Source organism: Haplochromis burtoni, unplaced genomic scaffold, assembly GCF_018398535.1.
Source record: "Haplochromis burtoni strain Fernald_Lab_line unplaced genomic scaffold, NCSU_Asbu1 Contig_52, whole genome shotgun sequence".
Classification (NCBI taxonomy): Eukaryota; Metazoa; Chordata; class Actinopteri; order Cichliformes; family Cichlidae; genus Haplochromis; species Haplochromis burtoni.
Genome location: NW_024582413.1, coordinates 2,472,328 through 2,489,649, shown reverse-complemented (window position 1 = coordinate 2,489,649; position 17,322 = coordinate 2,472,328). Strand labels below are relative to the sequence as shown.

Below are 17,322 nucleotides of genomic sequence, written 5' to 3'. Positions count from 1 at the left end.
AAGGATTTCCCAGAGTTTTTAGCTGAAAACATGGTGTGCATGCAGTCTGTCCTTAAAATTACAAACTAAAAAAAGTGGAGGGGAAAAACAAAATAAAACAAAACCCTGACAGCAGATGCCATGTTTTAAGGGAAAAAGACAATCCAGCAAAGACTTGGCAGAAGACCTGAGAGCTCTGGACCTTCAGCCGGTCCATCTACTGCTCACTGAAGCCTCGACACAAACGTCTTGTAGATGAGCAGCTGTGAAGAGGCTATTCTTAAGGAAAGTGGGGGAAAAGTCAGAGATATTCCAAATTACACAAGAACTGGACTGAAAAATCTGTGGCAAAAGATCTGATGGAGTGAAGAATCCAAATTTTAAATATTTGGTTTAATCTTTGTCAGTATTTACAGACGAGGCACAACAGACGTACGACAACAAGCGTCTACAGCCATCTGTAAACACAATGGAGCCTCTGTCGTGGTTTCAGCCTGTGGTCTTGGAGATTTTGTCAAAAATTGATGGAATTACAAACACAGAAAAGTACCACGTTTTGATCCATCTGGAAAGCATCAGGGTTTGACCTCCTCAGAGTCTGGACGTATGAGATCATCTTGACAGGATGGAACAACTTGCAGAGGTCTGAATGTCCGGCCACAAGCCCGAAGAATTCATTCTGAAGACTACTTAAAGAAATCAACGCGCACCTACGACAGTTCAGGATGTGTTGAGGAATAAAGACGGTCACAGCAAACATTGACTTTCAAGCTTGTTAGAATTGTTCCAACTCTGTTTTTGTCTTACAGAACACAAAGGTTTTGCACAATAACATGACAGACATTCACCAGCCACTTTATCAGGTGCACACATTCAACTGCTTGTTAAGGCTGCTGATGCTGCTGTAAGTGTGAGGGATTGCATCTCTGTTTGATCGCCACAGCCTGAGTATTGCTGCTCACCACATTGTACCCATCTTCTAATGGTTCCTTCAGTCACACCACAAAGCTTAAATCATAAATTCATCACCAAAACACTGATTAAATGATTATTATTAATATCATTTAGAAGAAGTTTTAATCAAATGCTAAATTTAAATACAGATGATTTAAAAAAACAAAACAAACAAACAAAGGACCCACTGAACTCAACCTGGCTTTATTGTAAAAACAAAAACAGCCAAATAAAGCTAACAGCACATTAAAAAAACTAAACAGATATTGCTTTACATATCCAGCTACATCCCCTAAAGACAAAATCAGCAGCTTTAAATGGACAGATGAAGAAGAAGCTGACAGACAGATCAGGCACTTGGACAGAGGAGACTTACAGCGTGTACAAATATAGCAGAGAAAGTCACAGCTAAACACATGGTGACACAGTCAAGTACTCTGGAAGACAGTCGGCTGAATTTCACATCACAACGAGGAGGAAAAATTATAATTTAAAACTCTCTAAAATAACAAGTCTATTTGCTACCGTACAGTATTTTTCAGGAGTGCAGCATCTAACAGTCTCTCTCGTCTGCAGCGTGTCGGCGTTCAGCAGTCCTATTTGTGCGTGCTGCTGCTTGCTCAAATCTTTTTTTGTGCTGTCAAAGTCTTTACAAATAAAACCAACAAACATTAAAACCCACTCATGATTATCTTCTAAAAAGCCGAGTCACACACAGATGTTACAACTAAGCTCAGTGCAAACTCTGGTGTCCAAGCGACGTGGCCCCATGAAAAATTACAGATCAGTTCGCCAAGTACACGACAATAAGAAATAACACATCCTTACAAGGTTGGCTATTCCAGTTTTGGCTACTCACATGTAACAGTTAAAGGTTTTAGATTTAACGAGCTAATATCAACTGCCGTTGTGACATTCACCTTAATTCATTTGTTGATGAGTAACAGTAACTACCAAAGTCTTAAACACCAAATACAAACCTGTAGCTTGTGACTACGACACCTGAAACATGTCAAACTATGTGCCTGTTTGTTAATGCTGGGCTGATTAAAATGAAGGTACGAGCATCTGAGTGAAGTTTAGTCTGTATTAATGCTGTGAATCATGTTAATATTTAAAATCTCTTTTTTCCCCTCCAACAATTAAAATTTTCTTCGGACTTGATATCGGCAAACGTCGCCGTTAGTATTGCTGCATTCAAACCACCAACTGGTTTTCTGAGACAGTAACATCCGTGAAAGGCGCCAAAAAGACAGGAAGAGAGAGGCGTCTGTGTCCCCGAGTGACGAAGCAGGAGTGCATTCATTGGATGAAAGGAGTGCGGTGGGTGCGGGGGGAGGGGATGGGTCGCTGTTGGTTGTCCCAAACTGAAATCAGCGGATTAAATGTTGATACAACCGGCATGTGCAAAGTAGCTGTTTAAACAACCAGTGGAGCCCATTCACTTGGTGTGCGTCCGTACTGCAGGAAACACAAGGAAGCAAAAGAGGAGAGGGAAACAAATAAATACAGAGGAAGGAAATGTGGGCGTGAAATAAAAAATAAATTCACATATAGAAAGTCACAGGATAAGCTAGGCCTGCAACAAGTGCTGTTATTCCAATAGCAGACTGTCATAAAACAAGTCATAAATAAATACTCTTTCAATATCATGTTTTACTGATTATTGATCTGAGAACGAAGAATATCTGTCGGACTGATCGGCATCAAGGTCGGATGTGTTAAAGAAAAACAAAACATGCATGGGTGTGTTTTGTGTCTTTCCCTCACAAACTAAACGGGCACTGAGGCCTAAAGAGTGTAGCCAGTGCAGAAGAGCTTTAAGCCAGAGTTCTTTTTAATGGCCAGCAGGGGGCGACTTCTCTGGCTGCAAAGAGTTGATGTTTATGGGAATTTGATCGTCCTTGCTCAGTGATCTCAGTGACTTCATAGGCTCGGGTTCTAGTTAAATATTTAATAGAACCTGAAGTCTTTTGTAAACATTGGTCCTTCTACGACTAAAAGGAGAGTTATCTATAATATGCTCACTGCTCACATGCCACAGTGGCTACGTCCATCTTTTATTCTGTGGGTGAGAGAGTATGCATAGACAATAGCTTCTTGTGACTCAGCATGCACACGTTTGGAGTTTTGGTTCTGTTTACATACACTAAATTTAATCTGAAGCCTAATAATTCTGCACATCTGTGCGCATGCCTTGCTGAAAGAGAACAGTGTGCAGAAGAGGTCTAATGAAAATACTACACATTTCTGCCTTCGTGTGGATACACTTTAGGAATCTGGACCCTGTATTTTTCAGTTCCCTCTTGCTGCCACTTGGAAGCAGCAGCATTCAAGTTCCCTTGATCACTGCTCCAAGTGCCTAATACTTAGATTTGGGATATAAGTGTGGTGACGCTCTTACCTGAATATCAGTAAGCTCTTTGTAGAACCTTTTGGCCAGATCTGGACCGTTCTGCATGGTGGGGATCTGGTACATCTGAGAGAAAACAGAAGGAAATATTGACGTTATTGGTGATTTCCATGGATTCCTCACACCGTCAAACATGAATATTTAAAAATGAACACTTTCCACATGATTATTTGTCCACAAATGTTGCCTGTTGACTCAGCAAAGCAGAAAAATTAAATATTCATGTTTGATAATGGGCCACAGGAAACCCCGCAACGTCACTATTACTCATGAAAAATAAGCAGCATCAGAACCAGGAGATGAACTCCCACCTTTCCTTTGTAGAGGAGGCTGCCGACGGGGCAGACGACGCAGGCCGTCCCTGCACCAAACACCTCCAGGACTCGCCCGGCATCCAGAGCTCCAAGCAGCTCCTTCATGCCCATAGTCCGCTCCGTGACTTTAAACTCTCCCTGACAGAAACACACAAAGAAAGAATTTTTTTTATTTTTTTATTGCTGCACTACATTCAAATGTAGAAGTTGGAAACCCCCAATCGTAATCTTTCAGCTGGAATGCCTCGTTAAATTCCCACCTGGCAACCCGGAGAAGCCCGACCAACCAAAATAATTTGTTCAAGACAATTTCTGAAACTAGGAAACGCTCGTCTGCAAAAAATGACACCACTGAACATCATGCTGGGAAATGCTAGCAAGCACTGGGATGCTACAAACTAACTAAGACTCAGACTAAAAATGAGACTCCTTTTGTTCTATTTCTGCTTGTCCTGCGTCTGTGCTGGACTTTCAGTGTGGGCGGGGCTCAGGCAGCTGTCTTGTTGACCTAACAGCGGTCTCTTACCCAGGATCTTCCCAGGTCCAGCAGCGACTGTCTGGTCACTCCTGGGAGAATAATGCCATCCAGCGGCGGGGTCACCAGCTCTTTCTCTGCATCCACAGAGGAAAAATTCACAAGAGCAGGTTTAAACTGTGTGAACAATAAAAAGATGACTGGGGGAAAAAACAACCAAATATGAACAAAAAGAATCTGACCTCCTTTCTCATTGGTCCAGTAGATAAAGAGGTTCATGGTGCCGACCTCGGTGATCTCCTCATCTTGTCCATACAGCCAGAGGACCTGCTGACAGCCTCGCTTCACTGCCTCGTTCTGCACCGCTATTGTGGGGCCGTAGTTACTGGAAAGAAGTTAAATAAGACAGACAGCCTGATTTATTACATATGAACAGAGCGGCTTGGACTGAAAAACATAATATAAAGACACATTTCTTGTTTGCATTCGTTTTGGTGTAATGCATGTTTTGCACACCAGGTGGCAGTCAGTGGTAGTGGGGCCATACATCTACGAATGGGGCTATTCTGAGGGTGACTCATGCAGGTGTGTTGCATGGCAGGAGGCACGCAGGTAAGAAGCAAGATACAACATGCAAATAATAAATGAAAACTGCTGATGTCGACAAGACGAGTCAGACATCAGTGCCAACATGCAGCACCGGTGATTTACAAATAAAACTCTACAACATCCTCCACAGAGACTGAAATGAACACAAGAGTATTAGCACATTTTCTCTCCTCGTTTTTCATTTAAATAACATATTTAGTCATCAATGACAAGCCTTACACCACCAAGATCACAACCTGTAACCAAAGTAAAGTCACACAATCCAACAATAATTAATTTCAAGAAGTGAGGAAGACACTGTGACATGTCAGGTTTTCAGTCCAAAGAATGATGACAGAGCAACCGTTGTTGTGCACAGGCACCAGCACCCAAAGAAAAGGTGTTTGTGCTGACGAGGAAGCATCCTGTTAATGTCACGACTGTTAGAAGGAACATCGTGAGAACCACAGAACCGCAATCATTTCTGGATTGACAACAATAAACAATGAACAATGGTGTTAAGAACCCAGCCTTGAGTTGTGCTCGGCTGCCAGCTCTTTCTGAGCGTCACTAAGTTCAAGCTGCATTAGCTTCGAGTGAAGGATACAGAGACCCTGATGTACAGCCCTCTGTGATATTCTGCTTTGATGTCAGAAATGCAGAAATGCAAACCGGCTCGACTGACGTAGCAGAGCTGTAGCTCTGTGCTTTGAAATATGTCTCCATGAGTTCAACACAGTGTATGGTGTGCAGTGCAGCGAGGAGTCCCTCAGACATCTACACTGGAGAAACTAAACAGCCACTCCATGAACGCATGGCACAACATAGAAGAGCCACCTCGATGGGACAAGACTCAGATGTACATATGCATCTAAAGGTCAAAAGGTCACTCTTTCGAGGATGCAAACGTTCACATTTTGGACCAAGAACACAGATGGTTTGAAAGAAGAGTGAAAGAAGCCATCTATGCCCACTGTGAACGACCTTCTTCGAACACACATGATAAGGTGAGGCAAGGTCTCACAACGGTTTCACCTGTAACCTCAGCTGATAATGACCCACAGCTTTTTCCACACCTCATGTGGTGATGCAAACAATCAATAGTGGGTCAACAACCCTTTTAAGTGAAAACTCCCTCAAGGGCTTAAATACCTGAATTCTTCACCTTTCGTCTTAGAACTGAGGAAACGTCTCGAACGAGAGGTGAAACGCCTTCAAGCAGCAGTGCAGACACGTTGTGATGAAAGCACGAATGAGACATTCACAAATCTTCAAAGATAAAATGGATTTGATTCTGGATAAAAGCCTCAAATGATAAAAACAAATAGCTTTAATAAAGGATTTTATCTGCTTGTCTAGTATAAAAAAAAAAAAATCACAGTCCAGTTCCAACTACACTGCTCGACTGATGTGCTCTGGCTTTAGTGATCATATCTAAAACGTCAGCATCAATCAGGCTCTACTTTCTGTACCAGTAAATGCACAATAACATTTAAACAATTAGCTAAACAAGACTGCAAAGCTCTTAATCTACACAGACTAGAAACCTCCAGCTAGGCTGAAAACTCCCTTCAGACCATGCATGAAGTGAGTCCTGGGATCTAAAAGGAAACCTGGATCTGGATTAGTTTTTGATATTTTCTTCAGAGCACTGAGATGATATTTCACAGTGTTTCTTATTTCAGTTTGATATGAATATGTGATGATATAAGTTAAACTTTGCCATATCTTGTACTAAAAAGTAACCAATAAAATAAACTCCTTAGCAGAGGTAACAAACAACGTAAGCCCACCGAATTACTCTCAGCTCCACTGGAGTCATGTGACTACTGCTGCTAAATCAGGCCCGACAGCTGAAGTGTTTACTCCACTTTGATGGAGGAGAGCAGATTTGTTGGCTTAGCGAATCGAGTGGGTGTTCAGCGGTGTTACGTAATCACGCCGGAGCCGAGCAGGTGCTGATGTAGGACAGCAGAGTCATGTGGAAGCAGGGCCGTGATTAGAGGCTGCATGGAATCAGGGGAGATTATAGGAACGCCGATTTGTCTCCTCAGTCTCGTGATTATTTTTGACCTAACTGCAGATGTTTTCAAAAGCACAGGTGATGGTCCAGACCATTAATGCACCAGCGGAAGCCATTGTACGGTTAATGCTGAATATTTTAAGCCTGATTTAAATGCAAATACACCACCTAAAATATCACACAAGCACTTTCCTTTTTGACACTCAGGCCGGCTTTCTCATCTCCACCAGGAAAGTGAATAATCTGCACAGCTGGGCTCCATCCAGATCCACTGCTGAATGAAAACACAGCTGTGGTGTGGAGCACTGCAGAAAGTCCACCTGATCATTACAGAGCCGTGAAGCTGGTAAACTACCTCAGATTTTTTAAAATACTTTTTAAAAATGTATTTTATACTGTTTTTTTATACTTCTTTCTGCTTGTTTGGGTTCCATATCGTCAGTAAATTAGTTTCAACTTTGTTTACCGGTTTCTCTCAGAAGTCCTTCAAACTCAATTGTGTTGAATTGTTCTTTTTATGCACAAAATCAACTCATAACCACAGCAAGACAGACACCAAATGCACACTTAAGGGTAAAAACTTACCCTCCCATCTTGTAGGCCCCAACACCTCCTTTCCAAGCTCTCACAAACGCAGGGTCTGCCAGCAGGGACACTGGGTTGAAGGACCCCGTTGAAAAGTACGGCCCGACTGGGCCGATGATGACGAAGATCATAGCTTTTCCTGGACGAGACACGCCAAGAGACGGCTGGATGTGAGGTAAGAAAAGACAAGAGGAGACTGTTAATGAGGAGAAGGACATTTCAAGCACATCCTGATTTAATTAACCTGGCTGACGTGGAACCTGCACAGGCCTTTTAGTGAAACTAAAGCTCACCTCGGTTCCAATGTAAGTGGGTCTGATATAGAGGCTGGCATCCTGGGAGTAGGGGACCCACTCCTGGTCGATCTCCACCAACTTCTTGATGCACTCCAGCAGTTCTCCTTTATCAAACAGCTGCACAGGGAAAAGACATTGAACAGTAAGCTTTCACCATTAATCTGGCTAATATAATATCATCCAAATGACTCTGGCTGTGGTGGAGAGGAGGTTGCTTACAAACTCTTATCCGTCTACTCCCGCGCTCTCTGCACTACTTACTTTCTCCGGCAGACGGTTTCATCTTGGCAGCCACGAGGACAGATACTGATCGCTGTAATTACCTCACGCACTCACTTTATAAGCCATCTTATCTGTATAGTAGAGAATTACCTGTTCTCTCATATCATCATTCAGTGTATTTTCACCCTGCACTCTATCACACTGAGTTTCTTTAATGCTGACATTTGCTGGTGCTGGAATGACCAAATTTAAATGTAGATTAGATTAAATGTAATGATCCTTTATTATTTATCCTTTATGTAGTCAACATTTTACAAAGCATGTGACTGCATTTTATTTAGATTTTTATTTACTGAGAGTCTTTCTTCTTTTTGCAAATTTTCTTATATTTTATTGCTGTATTCTACTTTATTATAAGCTGTACTTAATATTTTGGCTGCAGTAACACAAGAATATCCTATCGTTGGAGAAATATACATGAGGTAAAATCTTTTCAACACAAAAAACACAAAAATTAAACAAGTGTCACAAATTAACATTATAATTCTCTCAGTTAATTTATTCATGACGTGTCAGTGATGGATTCTAGAGAGCATAAACATTTATTGTAAAAGAATAAAGCATAAATAGGAAAACAGCTGAACCCACATGTTCAGTATCTACGATCCTCCCTGTTTGTCTTTACTTCTAACAGCAGCCAGGCTCTCCTTTGGAGGCAGAACAGAAAGACAAACAGAAGTCTTGTTCTCCAGAAGGCTTTAGATAGCGTGACACAGGGCTGGGCGATATGGCCTAAAATTCATATCGTGATATAATTTGAATCATGTGCGGTAACGATATATATCGCGATATACTCTTTTCTTCTGTATAACGTATTTTCCACACTATAAGGCACACTTAAAATCCTTTAATTTTCTCAAAAATTGAGAGTGTGCCTTATGAATGAATTCTGGTTGTGCTTAATGACTTCGAACCGATTTTGGCGTGCAGAAATCTGTTAAAAAATGTTTTGATGGATTGTCAGAGCATTACGGCTGCCGTAGTGAGGAGCTTCGCGGAGTAATCTGGGTCCAAAACTCCGTCCACTTCAGGTCCCAAAGTCAAACGAACACTAAGAGTTAAAAACGGTCTAAATTCTTTCATCTTTAATAAAATCATCAGCGTTGCTGCTTTATCGGGTGTAACAATTAAGTTTAACATCCAGGCATCCATGAAAACAGAATTTATTAAATTTAACGGAGTTAGAAGTTAACAGGAAGTTAGCTCGCTAGTTTACACCTAAACATTTCATACCATGTTCTGACTGAGAGATTTTTGAAACTAATTAAAACGTACAGCTCTGCTACCACTTCCAACATAAATGAAGACAGAAAACTAAACAGCAGTGGCGTTTGCAGGGTTACTGAAGTTGGACTACCTGGTATATAATGTTGTGCTACGTGATTGCTAGCGACACAGCTATGTTAGCATAACATTAGCACAGTGAAGCTGGAGGATGAACGCCAACTTTTTCCACTCGATAAAAGTTAACGTGAGGGATTCTGGTGGTCAGGGACAAATGCAATCGCATAGCAGGATGCTATACACGGGCCAAACTTCAGTCAGGAGAACAACTGAGATTATTCATCCACAATACGAGGTTAGTTATTAATATACTGCAACAACATGGGAACAGAGCAGCTGCGAGAGAATTCAATATTAATGAATCAATGTTACGGAAGTGGAGGAAGCGCAGTTTTTGGCTTTCCCCATATTTCAAAAGTGCTTCATCTCTTTGCAGCGCTGCGACGCTTTCGACCAAAACAGGCGCAGCTTGATGACATCATCAGCATGCGCTATCGCGATAGAGCGATATAGTCAAAATCTCTATCGTTGGCCAAATTTATATCGTTTCTATCGTATATTGTTTATATCGCCCCTCCAGCGTGACACTTTCAAGACTCTTCCAAATACATATATATTGCATACTCACAGTATCTTAGTTATACTCAAAGTTTGTTTCCCCTGTGAAACACTTTTACAATAATGAAGTGTGAACTCTGGTACCAGGACATCAGGAGGGTGTGTAAAAAACCCGTTTGTGAAACTGTAAAGATAACCTATTCCTGTGTGGTGGTGGAAAGCTTTAGTTCGTTTCCAGCATAGACGCAAATCCCCTTTGGCGTTGCGTCAGGCGGGTTAAAACCCTGCCAAATCAAACATGCACATCTCCCGAGTGTAGTGAGTCTAAGGCAAGGGAGCAGCCAAATGTAGTTTTCTCTACCAAGTATACTCAAGTTTGAGCTTTTTAGATCCTTGCTAAAGAATTAGCATCGACAGCACATTTAGACCAACAGCAGCACTGAGATAAAGCAACACAGGGTGAGGTTAAAGCTCATAAAAGGCGATGAGACCCAAGTTTGAGACCCAGTTTGAATCATGGAGTTTTTCCACTCCAAAGAATGAATGACCAGCATTCTTCCTGCAAGAGGAATTTTTGGCACCTCCCTAATGAGGTTTAATCCAACCCCTCCCACAAATCTGGTTGCAGTGTTGTAATATGTATTTTACCTGTTTCACTTCCTCAAGTGTAACTGACATTTTGGGAATGAAGAGAAAATGCTCATCAACCTGATCTTTTATCTCCTATCTATTTTATCTTTTATCTTGGGAAGAAATGTGGCTTTGCTTTGAGAAAACGTGACACTTGACTTGCTGCCAGATGAAGGATTAAAAAAGCCTGGATCAACTTTTCTACCAGACCACGCTGTGTGTTTTTGCCAGAGCCGTCCGTGTGCTCAGCAGCCTCACTGCGCTGACTGGCTTCAAAGAATGAGCAGCGCTTTGTCATGCTGTGCCACAGTCTCTCTGAATAAGGCCTCAGTGTCTCATGATGGTCTAAAATCGCTTTTCTGAGGCGTTTCCACTCTGATTAAAATGATATACTGTGTGAAGGACAAACAAAATACTGATATCAATATATATTGCAAAGAGCAGCCTCCAGGGATAAAAACATAGAACCACCAAGAAAACAACCAGACACCTTAAATACCCACATTTACAGCAAAGGTTAGCATGTTCATAACCTATTGATCTGGAAAGAGTATCCTGAAAATCAATGGATGGTATCCATCTTTTATATACAGTCTATGATATATTAGGGTCAAGGTTTCTGATGGTGTGCAAACTCACAGGAAGGCTGCTCCTGTCTGCACTGCGATGCATCCTCTCCATGTTCAGCATGGGTCTGAACAGGCGGATGTGGTTGTCGACGCCACGGTACGCCTTCATGCCTTCAAACAGCTGGAGAAGGTAGAAACAAATAACTTGTTAGTTACTATGTAGGTATAGATGAATGTGGCAGTGTTTCCCTTTTACTGAATGGTTATGGCGACTTTAAGCCCATTCTGGCACTGATATTCATCAAATTATCAGGTGAGAAGACAATACCTAACCATTTCATTGGCCAATATGTGTCAGCCATTGGCTGTTATTACAAGTTCCTGGTCTACAGGCTCACTTATATGTTACACTACAGCAGAGGGTGCTGCACCCAGTGAAAATATCATGCATGTTTATGTACTGCACGTTGGCAGAGTGCTCTTTACCTCTATGGAGTAGTGCAGGGCAGAGCTAGCTGGATGCAGCGACAGATTCTGGAAAGGTTTGATCTGAGGAGATTCCCAGCCGCCCTTCTCCGACCAGTTGATAGTCAACATGTGGTCAGAGAATTGTTTGCCGAAGAGCAGCGTGGAGGGCTCGGGCTTCGGCTTGCATTCTGTGTTGCGTTCAATGGTGAGACCTGCTGCCTGAGATAGAGACGGAAAGGCGAGCCGGACACGGGTGGAGAAAAAAAAGAGAGAAGGAGACGGACAAGAGCAGAGCAAGCGACGAAAACAGTGATTGTTTTTTTTGAAATTGCTGTTATTGACACAGCATGCGCAAAAGGACAATAGGTGGTGGTTAAACATAGTCAGGTAAGGGTTAACAGATCACTTGGACACAATTAAACAGGTTAAATTAAACTGAATTAAATAATTACAACAGGCACAGAGTGAGGGGGACACAGAAAAGGAAAGAAACTGTAAATAAAAAGCAACTCGACCAAGCTAAAGAGACAAATCCCTCTAATGAACGTTACTTTCTTCTTTCTGTTACCATCATGTTCTCCATACCAAACCAGCCATTCACAGGCTCGCCAGACTGTAATTCAAGGTCTCACCTGGTGAAAAAAGAAAATGTTAACATTTTCCTCATTACCTTAAAGGAGCTGGCGAACCGCAGCGAGCCGAAGGAAAAGGGGAAAGTCTGAAGTCGTCGTCCATGGAGTGCCTGCAAGGAATGCATGATGAAACTCTTTGCGAGATGATGTGGCAGCTTTCTTTAAATACCCATCAAAAAGTTTCAAAATGTTAACAGATAACAGTTTAAGCTCTGATTTCCAGGTGACAATCATTGATCCACGTTTGGGAACACACAGGAAGACTATGTGCAATATTGTTTTTTTTCTGAGGGGTGTGTGTGTGTGACTCAGCACCAATCATGTTGTCTGCACATTCCAGAAGGAGACAGTCCTAAGAGCTGTAAACAGAATCAGATCACATGTGCAGGGTGCTCTCTGCAGAATGATATTATGTGGGCAACAAAGGGCTTCACAATAAGAAGAAAGCAACAGCCAACCATAAAAGCTTATTTCATAAAAACATATCATTAGTTTAGGTACATAAATTATCAGTGCCACTCCTTAACAGGCTTTGTAGATCTTGGCATTCATACTTGGAGTTCACGCAAGGTAACATGAGAAATCCAAAGGTAATCCAGCCCTGGGGTAAGACAGGATGGGATATTATACTTTTACTTATTTAACCCGTATTAAGATCAACTGTCCTGGCAGTTTAATACTTATGGAAGCAATCTCCTAATTAATCTCAAAATTTCACATTTTAGTTTACCTTTCTTAATATGGTGCTGGGTTTCCCATATTTTAACTGATTTTAATTTTGCCAACTGAACAGCACGGAGTCTTTCATATATAGTCATCACACAAATGCCCCTCTGTGGTATGAAGCAGCAATTTGGAGCCCTGAGTAATTGAACCACTGGGAGCACATCTACAGCTTCCATAGACTAAATGGAAATAATTAGCCTGACAAGTTCAGGGAAGAAAGAAAACAGAAATTACAATTTGACTGCTAAATCATGACTAGGAAAAAGTTGACCAGTTAGTAAATGATTGCGTTTAAAGTTAACAAGTGTGTTGAAATAAATGATTAAATATCAGTTAAATATTGGGTAAATAATTAATATACACAACTAGATTCTTTCTAACAATAAAAACAATGTTAAACAGTAGAAACATTTGGAAAAATAGTTAAATATTTAAAAAAGCAGAATGGATACAGGGCTAAAACATCCAGGTTGTGCTTCTAAATGGTTTTAACTTTACCAAACTAATAAGTACTGGGCTGTTAATTGTATGCATACAATTGAAACAACATTTAAAGAAGTTTAAAATCTAATTCCAATATTTGGTAGATGACAGCTGGCATTGATAAAGGGCCACAGGGCAGCTCACCTGACAGGCCAGTTCTGGCATGTTTGAAGGTCAAAGAGCTAAACCACTGACATTACAGACAGACAATATAATTATCACCTCGTGTCCATAATTTCTGCACAATGGAGCCCAGGGAAGCATTTTGGCGTAAAGATGATGCAAGATTTTGTCTTTATTGCACAATGAGAGCTTAGCTATATTTTTTCCCCGAGTTGATTTTTGCCACACACAAACCTGATGAATGAAATATATCCCTATTTCCCAAAGCAACATTTAGTTTCTTGCATTCAATTGTGGCATTTAATACAGCAGGAAAGTAACTTATTCTATTCATTCTACATGTAAAACACAAGAGTAATAACGTGGTAGCAATGTACACAGACACTTTGCATTTTCTGTAAATGTGCATCAACTAAAAGCCCTTTAATATTTAAGTCGACGCACAAGACAGACTGACCAAAAACAAGACGTCACGCATGAAAAACTCAAAGTTCCTAAGCAGAAACAAATGATCCCAAAAAACATAAAAAATTTTCGTCTCTAAGTGAGCCGAATTTGTTAACCGCCTTTAAGGTTAACAATTGCATCTTCTTAGTGTTTTTGGAGTGTTTTTATTTTGACCATAAGCAGAAGACATAAAATCTCCACATTTCTGCATTAAGTTAGGTCTTTTTCAGGCTGTACAATTTTGCCACGCTCCGCGCTCGCGCCGAATTCTCCAGTAGCAGTGGGCCAGGATGTTTTACTGGCCTCTTATCTTCTTTAATGATTACCGGCCACCTTACCGCCCATTCAGGTTAATCATTTACCCACAACATCACAGCAACCTGGTAATAAACAGCACACAGACACTCAATCGACTCACCGTCCGGAGGGCTGCCATCTCCGCTACGCCAGTGATGATAAACAACTTTGTTAGTCCGTGTGGAAACAAACGCTCCAAGTCAGCTTGCGTTCCGCTTTGAAATACGAGACCTTCTTGCTCTCCCTGAACCCAGAAGCGTCAGGATACGAGCAGCGTGTGCCGACTTTGAAATATTCAGGATCTTCTATTCAACTTTTCTACCAGTTTAATAATTCAGAAAGAATTACACGTCTCAGAATAACGACACAACGATGTTAGTGTATTAAAAACCCCCAAATCAATGTAATAATTAGCTCTGCAGTTGTAGTGACCGGTTTTATTGGCCAGCAGTCTCATTCAGGAAGTCCTTGGAAGCATGAGGGAAGAGGAAAAAAAACAAAAAAACAAACAAACCTCTGATTGGGGTAGGCGAAAGCAGGTTATTATAGGTCAGAGAGGCTAGTGCTGATTGGCTAATCATAGGGGGGTGGTTCAGGTCCAGTTTCAAGGTTAGGATGCCAAAATTCTAAGCTTTAAATTTTCAACTTCAAGCACCAAACTACTTGAAATCAATTAATATAATTGCTTTCCTTATATCCAAAATTATTTAGTATTCATTTTAGTCATGTAACCAGCACATTTGCACATATCTCCACCAAAAGGACACTCAGGATTGTTAGGACTGGATCTGACTCTTGAAGCCATAGTTCAGTTCAGCTCCTCCACTGAGCAGCAGGTCAATCCCGGTGCAGAAAGTGGCCTCGGCAGCGAGATATAAAGCAGCCAGTCCACACTCAGCCTCAGTCCCCATTCGACCCATGAGCTGTTGGAGAAGAAAGTGTGTCACTTCTCAGTCCTAGACTGCATATTTCTGGGTGCACTGGGTAAATTCCTTTTGTTTTTGTGCTTCTACAGGCCTGCAGCTGTTCCAACTGTTGCTTCCTAGCTCACAAGTATTTGCCAAGAAGGAGAAGCTTTTCAAAAAACTCCTGTACGACTTCCCATGCAACCCCCCCCCCCAAAAAAAAAAAACAAAAAAAAACTGGAGATTTCATAATTTCAGCTTTCTCAACTCATGAACAGGGAAAACTACAAACCTCCTAATGCGACAGAGGCTTAACAGAGGGTCTCCTATCCTCCATTATTTAGATAACAGGCGTAATAAAAGTGTGAAAATGACAGATCCTAATTTAACAAAACATGTAGACAACAACAACACTTAAAGAACTGAAACAAACTTGTCTTTCACTCTTTTTCTATAAATGCGAAACTAAAAGGAGGTGGCTGTCTAGTTACTCCTCTTGTATTGCGTCAGCTTCAAACAGGCTTTCTTGCCTGAATCAAAGGAATCCTCTAATGGAAAAAATGCAGCCTGTTACACAAACTCGTTCAGCTGCGATCCAAGACTGAAGGCGTCGATGCTGACTGCCTGACAGAGAGATTCCAGTGTGTGGCAGTTTAGTTTTGCTTTTTCCAGTATATCCAGTGTTCCTCTTATGGGCATGTCCAAACCATCTCAGCCTTGCCTCTCAGACTTTGACTTGTCCCTCTGATGTATTCATTTCTAATAATGTCCATCCTGGTAATTCCCGGTGAAAAATCTTAGCAACTTCCACTCTCTGTCCTGTTGCACTTTCGGCTTTCAAGCTCAATCTTTCTGCCTAGCGAACCGATAAAAGTTTCCTTCCTTAGTGTCCTGCCTCACATACAACTCACTAAAAGCCTTTTCCTCCTTTGCCACCTGTGTTTGCTGTACACCTAGCCTCCAAGTACTCCTATCAGCTGTCTGCATCTTCTTGACTATCCCGCTTTTTCCTTGCCAAACTCTTTGAACACTTTCCAATACTTTCTCATTCCTCTCCCAAGTGTCCTTGTTTTCATTCCCTCATCACTTCAGCTTTCCCCATCATCTGGTAACTCCTCCCTACCAGCCAGAGCTGTCGACATTCCTCTCTGAATTCTTTACATTTTTCCTTTTTCAACTTCCACCATTTGATCCTCGTCTCTATCTCATGCTGCCTAGCTACAATCTGCCATGACACCACCTTGCAGACTCTCATCTCTGTCAGACACTTGCTCTGAAAAATATCCGCCTTCCTTCTCTCCTTCATATCAGCTAGCTCCTCACATTAAGCCCCTATCTCTGACCTCCACACTCCTGCCTTTTCCTCGCTCACGCTGCCTCCTAACACACCTTCCTCCTCTCCTCTTCCATTGTTTTCAGGCAACAGTAGCACAGTTTCCACCAGCAGCCTGCTGACAATCAGCACCAGAGGCGTTCGCTGCCCTGATCCAATGTGGAGGTTCTTGGTGATTTGATGATGGCACGGATCATTTTTATTACATTTTAATAACTTTTCATTAATGACTTTGCATAACTCAACTCTTCACTACTAACCAGCCCCCATAATCTGCACGGCTTCTGAACACCTTCCTGAACGTACCTGAGCATTTTCCCCCATTTTAATGGCGGCAGCTGCGTCTGGTGTCTGTGCTGCTAGTTGCTCCCACAGAGGTGTCATCACGTTACCCGGTGAAATGCTGCAACAAAAGCCAGACACTCCGATTAGAAAAAGAAAGGCATTATTAGATTAAAGGAAATGAAATACTTGTAGAATCTCTACAGTTTTTATATCACATCGGAATTCTTCTTTTTATTTATCAGAATCACATTTTTTATTTCACTGCGTAATTATAGTTGTTTGGTATCTTAGTCTTGTGGATTTATGAGAACAGAATGTGTAATTTTGAACTGTCTACTGTAGAAAAGCCCAAATAGTGAATCAGAGCTTATCAATGGCTACGAAATTAAGTTTAAAAAAAAAAAGGGGGGGGGGGCTGATATAAGAAAGTTGGGCTTTATGGTTTGTGGCAGTTATCACAGAAAGTCCAAATAAGAAATACAGATTATGTTTTTCTGACTTCTGCTCCTATCAACCATCTCACAACCCCTCAGACTGATACTGGGACCATTTAAAGAGGCCAACCCTTAGTTTGGGAACCATTGGATGAGACTAGTTAACTCTATATAAAGCACACAAAGGTAACTGTATTTTAATATATTAGTCACAAGCTGTCCCCTGCGATTCATTAATA

General features: G+C 41.4%; 1 protein-coding gene across 1 annotated transcript; it reads right to left on the bottom strand.

Annotated features, from left to right (window-relative positions):
• Positions 1 to 1,121: 1,121 nt before the first annotated feature.
• On the bottom strand, positions 1,122 to 16,794 carry bcat2 (branched chain amino-acid transaminase 2, mitochondrial). The gene is made up of 12 exons (XM_005921760.3): positions 16,671 to 16,794; positions 14,248 to 15,049; positions 12,089 to 12,160; positions 11,437 to 11,637; positions 11,021 to 11,131; positions 7,625 to 7,744; positions 7,332 to 7,495; positions 4,378 to 4,520; positions 4,187 to 4,272; positions 3,658 to 3,798; positions 3,338 to 3,412; positions 1,122 to 2,394 (listed from the first exon to the last, which is right to left on the bottom strand). The coding sequence occupies exons 2-12, from the start codon at positions 14,263 to 14,265 to the stop codon at positions 2,353 to 2,355; spliced, it is 1,173 nt and encodes a 390-aa protein (XP_005921822.1). The 5' UTR covers positions 14,266 to 15,049; positions 16,671 to 16,794; the 3' UTR covers positions 1,122 to 2,352.
• Positions 16,795 to 17,322: the final 528 nt, after the last annotated feature.

Bases quoted from the DNA above. Each gene is read 5' to 3' on its own strand.
- bcat2 (XM_005921760.3), bottom strand. The intron at 11,638-12,088 runs GTAATGAGGAAA...TCTCTATCTCAG, and splicing joins GGTTCGCCAGCTCCTTTAAG to GCAGCAGGTCTCACCATTGA. The intron at 7,745-11,020 runs GTGAGTTTGCAC...TTCCCTGTGCAG, and splicing joins CAGACAGGAGCAGCCTTCCT to CTGTTTGATAAAGGAGAACT.